The sequence below is a fragment of the Carcharhinus amblyrhynchos genome, unplaced genomic scaffold (assembly GCF_965287045.1).
Source record: "Carcharhinus amblyrhynchos unplaced genomic scaffold, sCarAmb.v2.hapA scaffold_40, whole genome shotgun sequence".
Taxonomy (NCBI): domain Eukaryota; kingdom Metazoa; phylum Chordata; class Chondrichthyes; order Carcharhiniformes; family Carcharhinidae; genus Carcharhinus; species Carcharhinus amblyrhynchos.
In genome coordinates, this window is record NW_027649781.1 from 4,237,090 (window position 1) to 4,257,759 (window position 20,670).

A 20,670-nucleotide genomic window follows, 5' to 3' on the forward strand; every position below is an offset into this window, starting at 1 on the left:
TTCTAGCAGCACGCTGGCACAGCGGTTAGCACTGCTGCCTCACAGCTCCAGGGACCTGGGTTCGATTCCCGGCTTGGGTCACTGTCTGTGTGGAGTTTGCACATTCTCCCCGTGTCTGCGTGGGTTTCCTCTGGGTGCCCCGGTTTCCTCCCACAGTCCAAAAGACGTGCTGGTTAGGGTGCATTGGCCGTGCTAAATTCTCCCTCAGTGTACCCGAACAGGCGCCAGAGTGTGGCGACTAGGGGATTTTCACTGTAACTTCATTGCAGTGCGAGCCTACTTGTGACTAATAAATAAATAAACTTTTAACTTTTGATCCGGGTCCCGGATCTGGAGGGTTCAGGTGAAAGAGCCTTGGTGAGCTGGCAGCATGGTGGCACAGAAGTTAGCACTGCTGCCTCACAACGCCAGGGACCCGGGTCTGATTCCCAGCTTGGGTCAATGTCTGTGTGGTGTTTGCACATTCTCCCTGTGTCTGCGTGGGTTTCCTCCGCGTGCTCTGGTTTCCTCCCAGTGATGTGCGGGTTTGATGAATTGGCCATGCTAAATTGCCTCTTAGCATCAGGGGCAACTAGCAGGGTAAATATGTGGGGTTATGAGGGTGGGTGGGACTGTTATCGATACAGGTTCGATGGGCTGAATGGCCTCTTCCTGCATGGTAGGAATTCTATGATTCTATAAGGATAATGGTGTTCCACAGTTAGTACACACTTTTTATGTTTACAAAGATAGGAAAGCATTAGAAGTCTATGTGTTTAAATGGGTAGCATTTAAGAAGTATTTTAAAAGTGGAGAAAGGCAGGTAAGGTTCAGGAAGGGATTTGCAAAGCCTGGGCTTGAAGCATCTGAAGGCAGAATTCTTATTAAAAGCAAATTACTGCGGATACTGGAATCTGAGACCAAAAGAGAAAAATGCTGGAAAACCTCAGCAGGTCTGGCAGCGTCTGTGAGGAGAGAAAAGAGCTGACGTTTCGAGTCCAGATGACCCTTTGCCAAAGCTGAAAGGTGTAGAAAGTGGGAGCTATTTATACGGCAGGGCGAGGGAGTGAAAGATAACCACAAATAGAAGGGGAAAGGCTGCTAATGGCAGCCCGTAGAGAGAACAGAAGAAGGTGAATGGTCAAACGGCAGACAAGCTGATATCAGAGGGCGGATTAAGATGTGGGGGGAGATGGGTGGGAGAGAGGTCAGACTGAGGAAAAAGGGGAAGCAAAGGCAGAATTCTTATTCTTGTAAAGGGAGAATTTCACAATACGCAGGGATGGTTCAGATGAAACGTTCGTTAATTCCCTTGACGTGGAGCAGGTTGTGGGTCACCACGTTACAGAGGGGGGGAGGGGGGAGGGGGGGTCTCATAACTACAAGGGTGATCATATCTGTAAAGGGACAAACTTCAAACAATCGATAGTGCAGCCTGTGAGGAGGAAGGGGTAGAGTTTCTCCGTGAACCTGTCGGTGAAAGTGTACAGGTGAGACATATCGTCGGCATTGTACAGTGAGACCTGGCCCGCTTCGTAGTCCAGGTACACAGCCAGCTTTCGGGGTTTGGTTGGGAGGGGGAGGGGGGTCCGAGTTGTTTTCATTACGACGTATTCCTCCTTCAGACGCCACAGAGCCCAGACGCCGGATTTGGGATCGGGGGAGAAGTCCTTCTTCCGGGGCACCGAGCTCCGCGCCACCCCGACGGCCCAGGTACTGTTCTTCCCCACCTCGACCTCCCAGTGGTGCCTGCCGGTCCGGAACCCCTGGCAGGCCAGGACCATGTGCCAGTTGGTGAAGCGCCCCGCTCTGTCGGAGACCTGCTGCTTGACGTCACCAAGTCGGACGCTGGTCTGGTTGTCGGACAGGACGAGTTTGGGGTGCGCCGTATTCGCATCCAGGGTCAGGGCGGCTGGAACTGAAGGAGGGGCAACATTAGCGTTTGGGGGACGTAAGCCATTGGACACACTTGTTCCCCGCAAATATTTGGTGCTCTCTTTGCGGACATGAGCCGAGGACAGAAGTAAACTCAATAAGCCATCAGATATAGGGATAGTATTGGGCCATTCAGCCCATTGAGCCTGCTCTGCTATTTAATCATGGCTAAGTTTCTCAACCCCATTCTCCCACCTTTTCTCCGTAACCTTTGATCCCTTTACCAATCAAGAACCCGTCTATCTCTGTGCTCAATGGCCTGGCCTCCACAGCCTTCTGTGACAATGAATTCCACAGATTCACCACCCTCTCACTGGAGAAATTCCTCCACATCTCGGTTCTAAAGGGTTGTCCCTTTACTCTGAGGCTGTGCCCTCGGAATCCAGTCTCTCCTACTAATGGAAACATCCTCCCCATGTCCACTCTATCCAGGCCTTTCAGTATTCTGTAAGTTTCAAAGAACAAAGAGCAGAAACAGCCCAGGAAACAGGCCCTTCGGCCCAACGAGCCCGCGCCGCCATTTTAACATTACCAGTTCCCCCCCCTCCATCCATGACCCTTTTCTATTGTTTTATGGCCATCCACATTGAGGGAAACTAATTTAGGGACAATTTATTCCTGCCAATCAGCCTAACAGCACATCTTTGGGGTGTGGGAGGAAACCGGAGCACCCGGAGAAAACCCACGCAAGCACGGGGAGAATGCGCAAACTCCCACAGACACCAGCCCAAATCCATGTGTCTGCACAGCAATCAGCGATAGTCACTGAGCTGTCGTGTTGCCCAGCATCTGGTCCAGTTTAAGCGCACACTAGCGACATGAAGCACTAGGCCACTCCCGAACATTCAAGAGCAGCCCAAGTACAACCCATCGCGTGTATGCCCCTTGTTGGACAACAAGACAGACCGACTTAAAACCTGTGAATTAAAAGAGAAAAACATTATTATCATACCACATCCATTTACATTACCAGGGATGTCCCAGTGCTAATGACCCTTATTTAAAACAATCTCCTATATCCTCCCATCTCCAACCCACTCATGTGCCTGTCTAAGTTACTCTTAAACAACTCCAGCGTGCCTGCCTCCACCACCTTACTTGGCAGAGCATTCCATACCCCCACTACCCTCTGTGTGAAAAACCTCCCTAATATCTGTGTTATACCTCTCCTCCCTCACCTTAAGCCCATGGCCCCTCGTACGGCGTGTCTCTAACATAGGAAATAGCTTACCTCTGTTTACTCTATCTATACCCTTCATAATCTTATATACCTCTATTAGATCCCCCCTCAGTCGCCGTCTTTCAAGGGAAAACAGCCCCAATTTGCTCAATCTTTCCTCATACCCCAGTCCTTCCATACCAGGCAACATCCTGGTAAAGCTCCTCTGCACTCTCTCCAGAGTCTCCACGTCCTTCCGGTAGTAAGGCGACCAGAACTGGACGCAGTACTCCAAACGCGGCCTAACCAACATTCTGTACAACTGCAACATTAGACTCCGTTTCAATGAGATTCCCCCCCAACCCCACCTTCTAAACCCCATCAAGTACAGACCCAGAGTCCTCAAATACTCTGCGTATGTCAAACCTTTCATTCCCCGGGATCATTCTTGTGAACCTGCTCTGGATCTTTCCAAGGCCAACATACCTTTCATAAGATATGGGGCCCAACATGGTTCACAATGCTCCAGATGTGATCTGACCAGAGCTTCGCCAAAGCCTCAGCAGTGCCCCACTGCTTTTGTATTCCAGCCCTCTCGAAATGAATACTAACATTGCATTTGCCTTCCTAACTACTGACTCAACCTGCGTGTTAAGCTGAAGGGAATCCTGAGTGAAGACCCCTTAGCCCTTTGCGCTTCTGATTTCCCAATCCTCTCCTTGTTTACAGAATAGCTGCAATCAATGCATTAGGCAATGAGGGAGTCAAAGTGAATGGTGCAGATTATGATTGGTGCAATTCAATCACTTTGACAATCAACTTTGATCTTTCTTCATTGTTTACATCAACCCTTTCATCAGTAGAGTCAGTTAACCCTTGTTTATCCTCTCAAATCTGTTCAGAAATTTGGACATCTCCATTCGAGTCTCTCTCCATTTCTTTTTTTTGAATTCATGCATGCGACATGGCCATTACTGACTGGCCACCATTTATGGCCCACCCTCAGTTTACAGAATCCCTACAGTGCAGAAGGAGGCCATTCAGCCCATCGAGCCTGCACCAAACACAATCCCCACCCAGGCCCTATCCCCTTGACCCCATGCTTTACCCTGCTCATCTCCCTGACACTAAGAGGCAATTTATCCTGGCCTATCCACCTAACCCACATGTCTTTGGACTGTGGGAGGAAACCACAGCACCCGGAGGAAACCCACGCAGACACGGGGAGGCTCCACACAGGCAGTGACCCAAGCCGGGAATTGAACCCATGTCCCTGGCGGTGCGAGGCAGCAGTGTTAACCATTGTGCCGAGTGCCGCCCATGAAAGCAATCCCACCCATGTCCCTCCAGCAGGTGGTGGTGAGCCGCCTTCTTGAATCGCTGCAGTCCACGTGCTGGGGGTTGACCCACAATTCCGTTAGGGAGGGAATTCCAGGATTTTGACCCGTTCGATCCCGAGGCACTTCCCGTAAGCCAAAATGTAAAACTGCCGTTCACTGTGCTATGCAACTGAATATTAAAACTTCCACTGAAGCAGAGACCCAGTTAACATTTCACTCTGTGACACAGTGGTTAGCACTGCTGCCTCACAGCGCCAGGGACCCAGGTTCAATTCCGGACTTGGGGCACTGTCTGTGCTGAGTGTGCACGTCCCCCCCGTGTCTGCGTGGGTTTCCTCCGGGTGCTCTGGTTTCCCCCCACATTCCAAAGATGTGCTGGTTGGTTGGGCTGGCTGTGCTAAATTGCCCCTTCGTGTCAGGGAGACTAGCTCGGGTAAATATGTGGGGTTACGGGGATTAGGTGCATTGGTCATGCTAAATTGCCCCTTAGTGTTCTAAGACGTGTAGGTTAGGAGGATTGACCGTGGCAAATGCATGGGGTTACAGGGGGTGAGGACCTGGGGGTAAGATATCCTGTCAGGGAGTCAGTGTAGACTCGATGGGCCGAATGGCCTCTTCTGCACTGTGGGGATTCTATGATAAAGAAATGTACTTCAGTAAATCCCCCTGGTCCGTCCCTACCGGGCAACAAACTTTACCTGGGTTGATCAGCTTGAGCATCCGTTTCCAAGCCATATACTGCAAGGGGCCATTAAAATCACCAGGGTCCAGCTCGGTACAAACGCTCACCGGCTTCTTAAATTCCACTGTCGGCCTGAGCAAGGGTCAAAACAGAGAATGTAACCGAGATTTGAGGATAGGCACGTTAACGCCAAAACCCTGGCGCAAAGGGGTGACCCACGGATAAAACAACACGCCTCAGATCATTTTACCCAATCGCCCCCTTCACACGCTAAAGCTGGTCACCTCACTCAGAATGGAGAAGGGTGAAAGATCGATAGGACGGGAGAAAGGGGGGGGAAAATCTAGCACTTACGTTGTGCCTTTTGCAGCTTTGGGACAACGCGAAGCACTTTGCAGTGAATTCTGTACTTGTCCACTGTTGTAGAAGGACAAAGCACACGATATACAGATCGGTATCCTGCAAACAGCAATAACGCTCAGATTCCTCTTCAACTCATTGGGCATCAATGGCTGGGCCAGCATTCACTGTCCATCCCTAATTACCCAGAGGACAATTGAGGGTCAACCACACCGCTGTGTCTCTGGAATCACATGTAGGCCAGACCAGGTCAGGACGGCAGATTTCCTTCCCTAAAGGGACATTAGAGAACCTGACGGCTTTTTCCAACAATCGACAATGGTTTCATGGTCATCATTAGACTTTTAACCCCAGATTCTGGGTTTCAATTTTGGTTGAGGGGTGAATGTGGCAAGGTGACCTGTCCTGGTTCCATCCACACCAGCACTGTAGTTAGAAAAGCCCACCAACGCCTCTACTTTCTCAGGAGGCTAAGGAAATTCAGCATACCAACTTTTAGAGGTGGCCCGTAGATCGTATCCTTTCTGGATACATCACAGCTTGGTGTGGCTCCTGCTCTGTCCAAGGCCGCAAGAAACTACAAAGGATTGTGAACGTAGTCCAGTCCCATCATGCAAACCAGCCTCCCATCCATTGGCTATACTGCCTCGGAAAAGCAGCCAGTATAATGAAGGATGCCAGGCACCCCGGACATACTCTCTTCCACCTTCTTCCATCGGGAAGATACGAAAGTTTAAGATCACATACCAACCGAGTGAAGAGCATCTTGTTCCCTGCTGCCCTCAGACTTTTGAATGGACCCACCCTCTGGTGTAGTCCCGGAGGATTGGAGGATAGCGAATGTTGTCCCATTGTTTAAGAAGGGGAACAGAGACTTTGCCGGGAATTATAGACCGGTGAGTCTTACTTCTGTTGTGGGCAAGGTTTTAGAAAAAATTATTAGGGATAGGATTTATAGTTATTTGGAGTGTAATGAATTGATTAGAAATAGTCAGCATGGTTTTGTAGCGGGTAGGTCGTGCCTTACTAACCTTATTGAGTTTTTTGAGAAGGTGACCAAAGAGGTGGATGGGGGTAAGGCAGTTGACGTGGTATACATGGATTTTAGTAAGGCGTTCGATAAGGTTCACCATGGTAGGCTTCTGCAGAAAATGCAGATGTATGGAATTGTGGGTAATCTAGGAAGTTGGATCAGGAATTGGCTATCAGATAGGAGACAGAGGGTGGTGGTGGATGGTAAATATTCATCATGGAGTACAGTTACGAGTGGTGTGCCTCAGGGATCTGTTTTGGGGCCACTGTTGTTTGTAATTTTTATTAATGATCTGGATGAGGGTATAGTTGGGTGGATTAGTAAATTTGCTGATGACACCAAAATTGGAGGTGTGGTAGATTGTGAGGAAGGGTGTCATAGTCTGCAGGGAGACTTAGATAGGTTGCAGAGCTGGGCCGAGAGGTGGCGGATGGAATTTAATGCGGAGAAGTGTGAGGTAATTCACTTTGGTAGGAGCAACAGATGTGTCGAGTATAGGGCTAACGGGAGGACTTTGAATAGTGTGGATGAACAGAGGGATCTAGGTGTGTGTGTACATAGATCCCTGAAAGTTGGGAATCAAGTAGATAAGGTTGTTAAGAAGGCGTACGGTGTCTTGGCGTTTATTGGTAGGGGGATTGAATTTAGGAGTCGCAGCGTCATGTTGCAACTGTACACTACTCTAGTGCGGCCGCACTTGGAGTACTGTGTGCAGTTCTGGTCCCCGCATTACAAGAAGGATGTGGAGGCGTTGGAGAGGGTGCAGAGGAGGTTTACTAGGATGTTGCCTGGTATGGTGGGGAGGTCCTATGAGGAGAGACTGAGGGATTTAGGGTTGTTTTCGTTGGAAAGAAGGCGGCTAAGAGGGGATCTTATTGAAACATATAAGATGATTAGAGGTTTAGATAGGGTGGATAGTGATAGCCTTTTTCCTCGGATGGAGAAAGCTAGCACGAGGGGGCATGGCTTTAAATTAAGGGGGGGTAGCTACAGGACGGATGTCAGGGGTAGGTTCTTTACCCAGCGGGTGGTGAGGGATTGGAATGCCCTGCCTGCTGCGGTTGTAAATGCGTCTAGTTTGGGGGCGTTTAAGAGATCTCTGGATAGGTTTATGGACGAAAAGGGATTGGTATAGGCTAGTGGGTCATTGTTTTTGTAACTGGTCGGCGCAACATCGTGGGCCGAAGGGCCTGTTCTGCGCTGTAATGTTCTATGTTCTATATATTAAGTTGATCTTTCTTTACACCCAGGCTATGACTGTAACATCACATTCCGCACCCTCTCCTTTCCTTCCCCCCATCTACTTATGAACAGTATGCTTTGTATAGCACGCAAGAAACAATACTTTTCATTGTATCCCAATACATGCGACAATAATAAATCAAATCAACTAGGGACAGGGCGGGGTAGACAGGGGGCTCCCCCCTTGCTCTTCTGATGTCTACCTGAGAAGGTAGAACCTCTGACCCACCTCAGTGCAGCACCGACACTCACCCCCACGAAAACAGGCCTTATGTCCCCATTCTGCATTCCTGCACATGATCCTGCCTCTGACTGCCAGGACGGAACGCAATGCTCGGATACGTTGTACATGAGCACGCCTCAGGATATCGCTGCATCCATTGACACAGGAGGAGGCATCGAGAAATATAACTGTACGGGGCCACGTGGTGGCACTGCTGCCTCAAAGCGCCGGGGGCCCGGGTTTCATTCCCGGCTTGGGTCACCGTCTGTGCGGAGTCTGCGCGTTCTCCCCTGTGTCTGCGTGGGTTTCCTCCCACAGTTTGAAAGACGTGCTGCTTGGGTGCATCAGTCAAGCTAAATTCTCTCTCAGTGTAACCCGAACAGGCACCAGGGTGTGGCGACTAGAGGATCTTCACAGTAACTTCATTGCAGTGTTAATGTAAGCCTACTTGTGGTACTAATGAAATAAACTTTAAAACGTACACTGAACATGGTGAAGAAACAGTCACATACCTGTTGATAAAAGATTTGATACCCTAAAAATAAAAGAATAATTTTATTAGAGTTTAAACTGAGAGAGAAAAACAACGTTCTTTCAGCAATCAGTTCTATTTTGCTGGCCTTGTGTGGGGATTTAATTTATAACTAGATACAGGCCTAAATTTCACCCCTCTGGTAGGTTTTAGGTGGGGAAGGGTGAAAGGCCTCAGAGGAGTCATTGCAGCTATTGAGACCCTAAAGAGGCCTTAACGCTGCAGGTATGGGCCTTTCCCCATCCAGCCTCAACTTTTAGGCTGGTGGGGGGCCTGGGGGGAAATCCTGAAGCTGATCAGGCTTAAGCATCAGGCGGGAAGTGAGGACAGTGGGGTGAGGGGGGTGTGAATGGGTGTGGGATTCCTTCGGGTGCTCCAGTTTCCCCCCCATACTCCAAATATGTGCAGGTTAGGTGGATTGGCCGTGCTAAATTGCCCCTTAGTGTCTGCAGATCGTGTAGGTTAAGTGGATTGGCCATGCTAAATTGTCCCTTAGTGTGCAAAGGTGTGCCGGTTAAGGGATTTACTGAGTAAATAAGGTGGAGTTACAGGGAATTGGGTGTGGGAGAAGGCCTGGGTGGGGTGCTCTGTTGGACAGTTGGTGCAGGTTCGATGGGCCGAATGTCCTCCTTCTGGATTCTATGATTTGATCAGTCAATGGTGACTTGCATACCACTAAAATTGGCCGTGGTGTTCCTGCAAACTATATGTTCTGGTCACCCGACTGATACAAGAGCGAGTTTGCTTTGTTACCGAGTGGATGGTTTCTCACGTACCTGCAGAAATTCACCCTCCTGTAGGGTCAGTCTCCCCTGCATTTCTGCCATCGCTCGTTCCAGGGAACCACGTTGTTGGGAGATTATGTCCAGGTTTAACTGGATTTTTTGCAGGAACGCATTCTCCTTTTGCGCCAGTTTCGTTTCCAGCTCCTGCTGCTCCTGATGGAGAAATTGGTGCAACTGGTCGAATTTGGAGGCAATGTTTTTCCGTAGACCCTCGGCTTGTTGCTGTCAAAGTGAGTGAGAAAACCTACAGGTCAAAAGATCCAAGTAACATCTCCCAAGACATGATTACGGAATAAAGATTTGTCTGCGCTATTTGGATAGATTTTCAAAAGGTTAATCAAAGGAGTTTTTAAGGAGGGGTGCAAATCTTAAAATGCCACAGTGCAGAAAGAGGCCATTCGGCCCATCGAGTCTGCACTGACCACAGTCCCACCCAGGCCCTATCCCCATAACGCCATGCACTTACCCTAGCTAGTCCCCCAGCACTAAAGGGGCAATTTAGCATGGCCAATCCACCTAACCTGCGTATCTTTGGACTGTGTCAAAAAAGCGGAGCACCCGGAGGAAACCCACGCAGACACGGAGAGAATGTGCAGACTCTGCACAGACAGTCACCCGAGGCCGGAATCGAACCCAGGTCCCTGACGCTGTGAGGCAGCAGTGCTGACCACAAAGTTAAATGTTGTCTGTGTCTCTGCTTCAATAGGAGTTTTAATATTCTGTTGCGTACCAGTGTACAAAGATGTGTGGGTTGGGTGGATTGGCCATGGCAAATACATGGGGTTACGGGGATAAGGGCAAGAGGACTTGGGTAAAATGCTCTTTAGGAGGGCTGAGGCAAGTTCGATGGGCCAAATGGCCTCCTGTAGGGATTCTCAGTTAGCACACCAGGGGTTTGTCTTCCATGCTCACTGCATGGCAAGTCCCCACCTGAATACCAGTGGGGGCAGCATGAGGCCTTCATGGGTATTAACATGCCCCCCTCACCCCATGCCTGAATTGGCAGTAGAGTGGAGTAATGCAGTTGCCATCCTCCCACCTAACTAATACCCCAGCTTCTGATGCAGGGAGGGCATTCAATTCTGCCCCCGGATGTGCAAAGAGAGAGTTCCCGATAGTAGGCTGGTGGACAACATCGAAGAGAGCCCAAATTCCTTTCTGCATTTAGAAATAGCCGAAAGGTAGAATAAGGAAGAGTGGATCTGACCACCAACCAGAACATTAATCTCCTTCTAAAGCAGAGATTCATTAAATCTCATTCTGCGATCCTACCTTTGCCACTATTAACACTTGTAGTCCCTGATGGTACCATTAGCCTCTTTGACTACTCCCATGACACCTTTACCAATTTCTCCTTAGTTCTGACCATCATTCCCCCATCTACATCAATGGGGATGAAGTAGAAAGGGTCGAGAGCTTCAGCTTTTTAGGTGTCCAGATCACCAACAACCTGTCCTGGTCCCCCCATGCTGGCACTATAGTTAAGAAAGCCCACCAACGCCTCTACTTTCTCAGCAGACGAAGGAAATTTGGCATGTCAGCGACGACTCTCACCAATTTTTACAGATGCACCATAGAAAGCATTCTTTCTGGTTGTATCACAGCTTGGTATGGGCTCCTGCTCTGCCCAAGACAGCAAGAAACTACAAAAGGTTGTGAACGAAGCCCAGTCCAGCACGTAAACCAGCCTCCCATCCATTGACTCTGTCTACACTTCCTGCTGCCTCGGAAAAGCAGCCAGCATCATTAAGGACCCCCACACACACCGGACATTCTCTCTTCCACCTTCTTCCATCAGGAAGAAGATACAGAAGTCTGAGGACACGTACCAACCGACTCAAGAACAGCTTCTTCCCTGCTACCATCAGTCTTTTGAATGGACTTACCTCATATTAAGTTGATCTTTCTCTGCATCGTAGCTATGACTGTAACACTACATTCTGCACTCTCTCCTTTTCCAATGTACAGTTTGCTGTACAGCGTGGAGGAAACAATACTTTTCACTGTACTCAAATGCATGTGACAATAATAAATCAAATCAAATCATGGGCATTCCATTCTGATCCACTGCCATCACCCCAACTACTACACCCCCATCTCCAGGTATACAATTCATCACATTTCTATTCCCTTTACAAGTTCTATAGAAGGGTTATTGGAGTCATTCTAGGAATGGACTGTATTTGGGTTATCATAGATTCCTTACAGTGCACAAGGAGGCCATTCAGCCCATCGAGTCTACACCGGCTCTCTCTGACAAAGTACCACCTTACCCAGGCCCTCTCCTCGCCCCATCCCAGTAACTTCACACGATGGCCGACCCATCCAAGCTACACATCTTGGGGCAATTTGTCACTGCCAATTCACCTAACCTGCACTGCTTTGGGGTGCGGGAGAAAACCAGAAGAAACCCACACAGACACGGGGAGAAAGTGCAGACCCTGCACAGAGACAATGACCCAAGACCAGAATTGAACCCGGATCACTGGCGCTGTGAGGCAGCAGTGCTAACCTGCCTGCCACTGTGTCACCCCATAAATAGTTTCAATCGTTCTTAGGCATTGGAGGGGTAAAGGTTATAAAGATTACAGCCCTGTTTAAAAATAGAGAGGGATAAACCCACAATCTCAGCTCCTCAGTCCAACTGAGTGGTGGATAAACAACTGGAGATGTTTGACTGGGGTAGGTGGCGCTTGTTATGCACAAGTTTACAAACAAAAGTCACCACAGAATCAGCTGAGCCACCTCCTGTTTGGCTGACGACTGAGTCACTCGCTAATGAAGAGGATGGATAAGGAGGGTGTGTTTGATAGAGTGTGAATAGGCTATTAAAAGGTATTCGATGCAATATCACAACAGACATCAATCATTCCAAAACTTCCAGGCAAAACACAACTCAACAAAGCGGCACGGTGGCACAGTGGTTAGCACTGCTGCCTCGCAGCGCCAGGGACCCGGGTTCAAATCCAGACTCAGGTCACTGTCTGTGTGGAGTTTGCACATTCTCCCCATGTCTGCATGGGTTTCCTCCCAAGCTCTAAAGATGTGCCTGTTAGGTGGATTGGCCTTGCTAAATTGACCCTAGTGTCAGGGGGATAAGCAGGGTAAACGTGTGGAGTTACGGGGATAGGGCCTGGGTGGGGTTGTGGTCAGTGCAGACTCAATGATTCGAAGGGCCTCCTTCTGCTTGGATTCTTTGATTCAAAAAAAGCTTTGCGGGCGATCTTCATAGAATCCCTAAAATGCAAAAGGAGGGCATTCGGCCCATCGAGCCTGCACTGACCACAATTCCACCCAGGCCCCTGCCCATATATTTACCCTAGCTAGACCCCCTGACACAATGGGTCAATTTAACACGGCCAATCCACCTAACCTGCCCATCCAGAGGAAGCCCACGCAGGTACGGGGAGAATGTGCAAACTCCTCACAGACAGTGACCCAGGCCGAGAATCGAACCCGGCTCCCTGGCGCCGTGAGGCTGCACTGCTAACCACCATGCCACCCAGACCTTACTGGCCATTCATGCCACGCTCCTGCTCCACTGAGATCAGTGAATTTGGCGCCCAGCCAAATCTCTGTTCACTGCAGTGGGGGATGGGGAAATACCGCCGGAGTGGACAGTGATAACATTCGGGCCTTTGAGGAGAAAAGACTTGCATTGATCTCGCGCCTATCTGACCAGCAGAAATTGCACAGTGTTTTCCAGCCTATAACTTCCAGAACAGTCAGTGTTGTGGCATAGGGAATTCAGCAGCTAATATTTAAATATCACAATCAGTGAGTGATAAGGAGCAGGAATCAGATTTTCAGTGTGTTGACTGAAGGATCGATGTTGACCGAGATATTTCCTCTGGTCTCTGATTGAGCGTGGATGATTCAGCCAAGAAAGAAAGACACCCCTAGCTGTTGGGAGTGGCAGTGTAGTGCAGCAAGTTCGTGACCACGGCTACACTGCTGGAAGTGGCTGCGGAAGCTGATTCAGTAATAACACAGCAGTTAGCAGAACCAAATGTATTGCCGTTTTCCAGAAGCCAGCCGAGGTGCTGTTGCGGGATTTGATGTCAGCTTTTTATCTGAACACAACTTTACCCTTCAAGTAAGCAGACCAAGGCACGGGGCTCTCTTAAACAGTTGTTTTAATGCAAGGTAGAGCGAGGTCCTTGGAAAGTCATAAGTCAGTGCCAGAAACTAGCTACAGCCCAGAATTGAGGAATACACATGCAGTTATAGTTTCAAATTCAATGATATGTTTAGCATATACCAATCAAGGTATAGGAGTTATCTCTATCCACTCACAATAATTGATTAAGATTACATCATTCATAAGGTACAGATATTAAACCCAATCACCTCACACGTGCTTAATTATAATATCCAATCGGTGCGAAGATGTAATCATATGAGCTGATCTAATCCATCACTGTTACAAATTATCAGTGATGTCCTAGTTTGTGTTGGTGTCTGTGGATACCACTCCTTTTCCCTACAGGGAAGAGATTTCTGCCCCATATTAGTTAACTCCTACAAGCACAGTTCCTTTCTGGTTCTCCCACTTCCAGTCACTAAGATATCTTCCCATTTCAGGACGAGCTGAATGATCATTTTTCAAAGCAAAATCTAGTCTCCGACAACCAATGTCCCCCAACAGTTACATATGTATTTAGCAGAGTATTGTGCCACCGTAGTGGGTTGGATTTCAGACAATGATGAGATGGAGTAAGAGAAAGAGATAGAGAATCTGGTAAACTGGTGCGACAACAACAAACTCGCCCTCAATGTCAACAAAACGAAGGAGATAGTCATCAAAGTGTAGTGAAGGACATGCCCCTGTCTCCATCAATGAGGATGAAGTAGAAGTGGTCCCGAGCTTCAGGATTTTAGGTGTTCTTATGTTCTTAGTTATTTTGAGAGAGACAGGACCTACAGGCATTTACAGATGCAAGGACTGATCAGGGACAATAAGCGTAACTTTGTGAGTGGAAAATCATGTCTCACAAACTGGACTGAGTTTTTTGAAGGGGTAACCAAGAAGATAGATGAGGGCAGTGCAGCTACATGGACTTTACCTTCCAACAATTTACTCACAGATGTGAGGCTGACTGGCCTGTAGTTCCTAGGCTTTGTCCTGCAGCCCTTTTTAAACAAAGGCACAACATTTGCCACCCTCCAATCTTCAGGCACCTCACCTGTGACTATTGATGATTCAAATATCGTGGCTAGGGGACCTGCAATTTCCTCCCTAGCCTCCCACAGTGTCCTGGGATACACTTCATCAGGTCCCAGGGATTTATCTACCTTGATGCATTTTAAGACTTTCAGCACCTCTTTCTCTGTAATATGTACACTCCTCAAGACATCACTATTTAGTTCCCCAAGTTCCCTAACATCCATGCTTTTCTCAACACTGATGAGAAATATTAATTTAGGATCTTACCCCATGTCTTTGTGGATCCAACATAGATGACCTTGTTGGTGCTTAAGTGACCCTACTCGCTCCTAGTTACTTTCTTGGCCTTTATGTATTTGTAGGATCCCTTGATCCCTAAGAGCTATATCTAATTCTTTCATAAATTCATTGCCACAGAAGGCTGTGGAAGCCAGGTCACTGAGTGCATTTAAGGCAGAGAAAGATAGGTTCTTGATTGGTAAGGGGGTCAAAGGTTATGGGGAAAAGGCGGGAGAAAGGGGTTGAGAAACTCGATGGGCCGAATGGCCTAACTCTGCTCCTGTATCAGAGAGTCTTATAAAATCACACAACGTTTTGGCCTCAACTGCTTTCTGTGGTAGTGAATTCCACACATTCGCCACCCTCTGGGTGAAGAAATTTCTCCTCACCTCAGTCCCTTATCCTCAAGCTATGAACACTTAGTTCTGGACTCCCACCAGGATAGGGGATATCCTTTCTCAATCAATCCTGTCTAATCCTGTCTTAAAGGGGAGTATGCATCCACAAACCACACCCCCCCCACCACTCCCCCACCAACATACAAATATCACACCAATTTCCTGTTTTGGGTCAGTATTTACAAACATGACAATGCTGTCCTATACTGAAGAAAGCATTGTGTGGGTGCAGGATTTGGAGATGACCTACCTTCAGTGTCTTTATATCTGTCTCTTCCTCCTTCTGACTTTTGCATGCCTCATCCATTTGCTTCCGAAGCGCATCCACTGCTTTTCGCAGCATTTCCTGGAAGGCAGACAGTTCACCAGGAAATCACCGAGCGTTTTTGAAAGACAGACACAAACAATCTGTTTCCACCGACCGTCTGGTTCATCCCTACAGCAACGCAGCCATTCAGGGAGAACTGATCTATCGTAGAAGCAATGGAAAGTGTGGGGGGAGAGAATAGGCTCTTGTGTCACAGAAGTCCACAGCAAAGAAAAGGCCCCTCAGCCCCTCACAGTCAAAGATAACCATTTAACTATTACCAGCCCATTTTCCAGCACTTGTTCCATAGTCTTGCATGCCTTGGCGCCTCACGTTTAAATATTGGTGTCACAAGTAGGTTTACATTAACACTGCAATGATGTTACTGTGAAAATCCCCTAGTAGCCACAGTCTGGTGCCTGTTGGGGAACAGTAAGGGAGAATTTTAGCATGGCCAATGCACCTAACCAGTGCTTCTGTCGGTCCGTGGGAGGAAATCTGCCCCCACATTCCATTCCTCTGATGCCATTCCTGTTCCATTCCTGCAATCTTCAGCCATTGCTCACAGAACCAGTCTCTCCATCCAGGTTAACTTTATTGTTGGACCCCTCTTACCTTCTGTTGCTTTTGTTCTCTGCCAACATTTCCCACTCTGCTTCTGCGCCACCAACAACCATTAGTAATCACCCACTCTGCACACACTCTAGTCCTCCACGTACACCAGGCACCATGCACTAAATAAACTCTCAAACAGACTTGCCCCTCAAATTAACCAATCAAAACAGCCTGGGAGACAAAAGCTTGAGTATTATTACACACAAATTCTACATCTAGATACACACATCTAGAGAAAACCCACGCAGGCATGGGGAAAATGTGCTGACTCCTCACAGACAGTGAGCCAAGTCGGGAATCGAACCCGGCTCCCTGGCACTGTGAGGGATGGGCAATAAATTCTGGCCAGCCAGCGATGCCCATTTCCCACGAATGAATAAAAAAATTGGCCCTTTCCAATGCTATTGCATCTTTCCTATAATGTGGATTCCAGGACCACACACAATACTCCAGGTGTGGCCTAGCCAATGTTTTATATAGTTTCAAGTTATAAAGTTAAAAAAATGTATTTATTAGTGTTGCAAGTAGGCTTACATTAACACTACAATGAAGTTACTGTGAAAATCCCCTAGTCGCCACACTCCGACGCCTATTCGGGTTCACCGAGGGAGAATTTAACACGGCCAATGCACCTTAACCAGCAGATCTTTCAGACTGTGGGAGGAAACCAGAGCACCCGGAGGAAACCCACGCAGACACGGGGAGAACGTGCAGATTCCACACAGACAGTGACCCAAGCCGGGAATCGAACCCGGGTCCCTGACACTGTGAGGCAGCAGTGTTAACCACTGTGCCACCGTGCCGCCCTTTTGCAGCATAACCTCCCTGCTCTTAAAATTCAATGAACGAAGGCACCTCGTTGACCACTTTCCTGCTACCTTAAGGGGCTGGTGCGCATGCACACCCGGTTCCCTCCGATCCTCGGTGCTTCCCAGAACTGGCACATGAATGTATGAATGGCAATTCTCATCGACATCAGCCCATGCCGGCGAGACTGGGAATCCCACTGACATGAACGGAAATTGCCATTCATACATTCCCTCACCTTGTCCATTCCTTGGTATTAGGATTTTGCAAGGTAGAAACAGCATTCATGCTATTACCGATTATGTTACAATATTCAGAAAGACTGGCTGATGACATGATACATAATATTAATGGGAATTAGATATGGCTTTGATTCTGTCTTGAGCTGAACATAACACAAGAACATAAGAAATAGGAGCAGGAGTAGGCCATCTCGTCCTCTGAGCCTGCCCTGCCATTCAATAAGATCATGGCTGATCTGAAGTGGATCAGTTCGACTTTCCCGCTCTCTCCCCATAATCCTTAATTCCCCTGTCTATCAGAAACCTATCTACCCGTGACTTAAAAATATTTATTGAGGCAGCCTCCACCACTTCAACGGGCAGAGAATTCCAGAGATTCACCACCCATTGAGTGAAGAAGTTCCTCCTCAACTCTGATCTAAACTGCTCCCCCCTTGAGGCTGTGCCCTCTAGTCCTGCTGTCCTTTCTAAGCGGGAAGAATCTCTCTACCTCTACCCTATCCATCCCCTTCATTATCTTATACGTCTCTATAAGATCCCCCCTCATCCTTCTAAACTCCAACGAGTACAGACCCAGTCTATTTAGTCTCTCTTCATAGTCCAACCCCCTCACATGGTACGGAATATGGTACGGATGAATTTCTTCTTGAGCAAGGCGACACCCTGGGTTAGGTCTGCAACTCCCTCGGTCCTACATTATTACCAGATCTCCGAATTGCTCCAATCCTCTTGAACATTCCCAACTATCACCGATTGCGCCTAAACGTCACGGCATTCCCTCTCCTCCTCATTCTCTGTCCCTCGCGATGGTCACCCACCACCCCTTTGGCCAAACCTCGTGCTGAATCTCCCACTGTCTGCTCAATTGGTTTGCTGCTGAATGTTGGCCAGAATTCTCCGGCCGTCCTCGCTGGTGGGATTCTCTGGCCCCGCCGGCACGGGGGTGGCGTGAGTGGGAACTGCCACTGACCGCGGCGGAACCAGAGAATCCCGCCGCTAGCAAACAACAACGTGCCGGGAGGGAATTACGTGGCTGGGAGGGTGGAGAATCTGACCTGTAGTCTGACAATCACTGCCGTGAATCCCTTCCGGATGCATCAAGAAAGAGGACAAGAGTTAGCACTGCGGCCTCACAGCACCAGGGACCCAGGTTCGATTCCAGCCTCGGGTGACTGTGTGGAGTCTGCACGTTCTCCCCGTCAGCGTGGGTTTCCTCCGGGTGCTCCGGTTTATACCCAAAGATCTGTGGATTAGGTGGATTGGCCAGGCTAAATTTTCCCCTTATTGTGAAAATATACGTAGGTTAGGTGGATTAGCCACTGAAACACAGAATCTCTACGGTGTAGATGGAGGCCATACAGCCCATCAAGTCTGCACCTCCAGTCCAACGCCGGCATACCCACATCATCACCTCTCCTCTCCAACAGAGTCTTACCCAGGCCCTACCCCCGTAACCCCAACACAGTTACCCTGCTAGTCCCCAGGACACCGAGGGAGAATCTAGCACAGCCAATCCACCTAACCTACAGGTCTTTGTAGCGTGGGAGAAAACCAGAGCACCTGGAGGAAACCCACGCAGACACAGGGAGCAAACTACAGGCAGGCAGTGACCCGAGGCTGGGAATTGAACCGGGGTCCCTGTGAGGTTAACCCACCGCGCTGCCCAATGCGCCAGGGTTGGTCCTGGTGAGTGATGCTCTTCCGGAAGGGTCAGTACAGAGTCAATGGGCCGAGCGGTCTCCATTCTACCCTGCAAAAAAGGGACTGGATGGTACCTTGTACTGTCCGGCGGCTTCCTTGATGGGGCTGATGTTGTGGCCCTTGTGATCCTGGGACACAGAGCACACCAGGCAGATGGGTCGCTGGTCATGATGACAGAAGAGTTTCAGGTCCTCACCGTGCTCCCCGCAGACTGAGTGTGTGCCCGGGCCCGGCTCCCCGTCCTGGGCCCGCTCCAGCTCCCTGATACCTGCCACTATGTTGGACACCAGGTGGTTGGTGCGGACGTTCCTCTGGCGGAACTGGCTCCGGCACTGCGGGCAGCTCACCTTACCCCGCAGCGGAGCCCAGTAGCCCAGGATGCAGCCCCGGCAGAAGTTGTGACCGCAGTCGATGGTCACCGGGTCGGTGTAGGGGTCCAGGCAGATGGGGCAGACCACTTCTTCTTTCATGTTTTCCAACACTTGCAAAGACGCCATTGCTGTTGCAACATTCACAATTGCAACACTCACAATTGCAATTTTCGGTTTCATTCAATCAGGAAGTGTAGAGGGAGGCGGTCCTTCCTGGAAGTTCAGATATTTAAAGGAGTGGTGACCCAGGCATTGTTTTTCTCTCTCACTCTTCCTTTAACCCCTTCTCTGGCCTCCAAACTATTTATTGTCCACGCATTCCTATTCTGGTAGATACTGTGGCCACCAACATTTCTTAAAAAGTTTTATGGTTCATTTATTAGTGTCACAACGCTACAGTGAAGTTACTGTGAAAATCCCCGAATGCGCCTGTGTGTATTTGTGTATGTGTTTTAAAGTTTAATGTTTGCTTATTAGTGCCACAAGCAGGCTCACATTAACACTGCAATGAAGTTACTGTGAAAGTCTCCGAGTATGTGTGTGTGTGTGTGTGTGTTTTTCAAGTTTAAAGTTTATTGTCACAAGTAGGCTTACATTAACACTGCAATGAAGTTACTGGGAAAATCCCCCAGTGTGCCTGTGCGAGTGTGTATTTGTGTGTGTGAGTGTTTTAAACGTTAAAATTTATTAGTGCTAAAAGTAGGCTCACGTTAACACTGCGATGAAGTTACTGGGAGAATTTCTTGGTTAAAATTTATTTATTAATCACAAGTAGGTTACATTAACATTGCAATAAAATTATTGGGAAAATCCCCTAGTCGCCACACTCCGGCGCCTGTTCAGGTACACTGAGGGAGAATTTAGCATGGCTGAAGCACCTAACCAGCATGTCTTTCGGATATTGGGAGGAGACCGGAGCACATGGAGGAAACCCATGCAAACACGGGAAGAATATGCAGATTCCGCACAGACAGTGACCCAAGGTTGGGAATCGAACCCAGGTTCCTGGTACTGTGAGGCAGCAGTGCTAACCACTGTGCCACTGAGCTGCATCACATTGACGCTCTCCTCCTGCCTGGCTAGACTTCTACGGAGCGCGTTTAGACTTCTGTTACCCATTGCGTGGTCAGCACAGTGGTTAGCACTGCTGCTTCACAGTGCCAGGATTTGGGTTCTATTCCGGGCTTGGGGCACCTGTCTGTGCGGAGTCTGCACATTCTCCCTATATCTGCCCCGGTTTCCTCCCACAATCCAAAGGAGTGCGGGTTAGGTGGATTGGCCAGTGCTAAATTGTCCCTTAATGTCAGGGGATTGCAGGGTAAATACACGGGGTTACAGGGATAGGGCTTTGGTGGGTTTGTTGTTGGTGCAGACTTGATGGGCCGAATGGCCTCCTTCTGCACTGTAAGGACTCTGATAAAAGCGCTTGCTGATTTAAACTCATGCGCTTAGCTCCCTTAAAGACTTGGATTATTTCTGCCTCTTTGAATCCTCTGAGCAGATGATTCTGAGG

General features: G+C 48.8%; 1 protein-coding gene across 1 annotated transcript; it reads right to left on the minus strand.

The window, feature by feature from the left end:
- Positions 1 to 1,332: 1,332 nt before the first annotated feature.
- LOC145335751 (E3 ubiquitin-protein ligase TRIM39-like) lies at positions 1,333 to 19,331 on the minus strand. The gene is made up of 6 exons (XM_080181473.1): positions 18,861 to 19,331; positions 15,365 to 15,460; positions 9,262 to 9,492; positions 8,466 to 8,488; positions 5,112 to 5,227; positions 1,333 to 1,897 (listed from the first exon to the last, which is right to left on the minus strand). The coding sequence occupies exons 1-6, from the start codon at positions 19,281 to 19,283 to the stop codon at positions 1,371 to 1,373; spliced, it is 1,416 nt and encodes a 471-aa protein (XP_080037599.1). The 5' UTR covers positions 19,284 to 19,331; the 3' UTR covers positions 1,333 to 1,370.
- Positions 19,332 to 20,670: the final 1,339 nt, after the last annotated feature.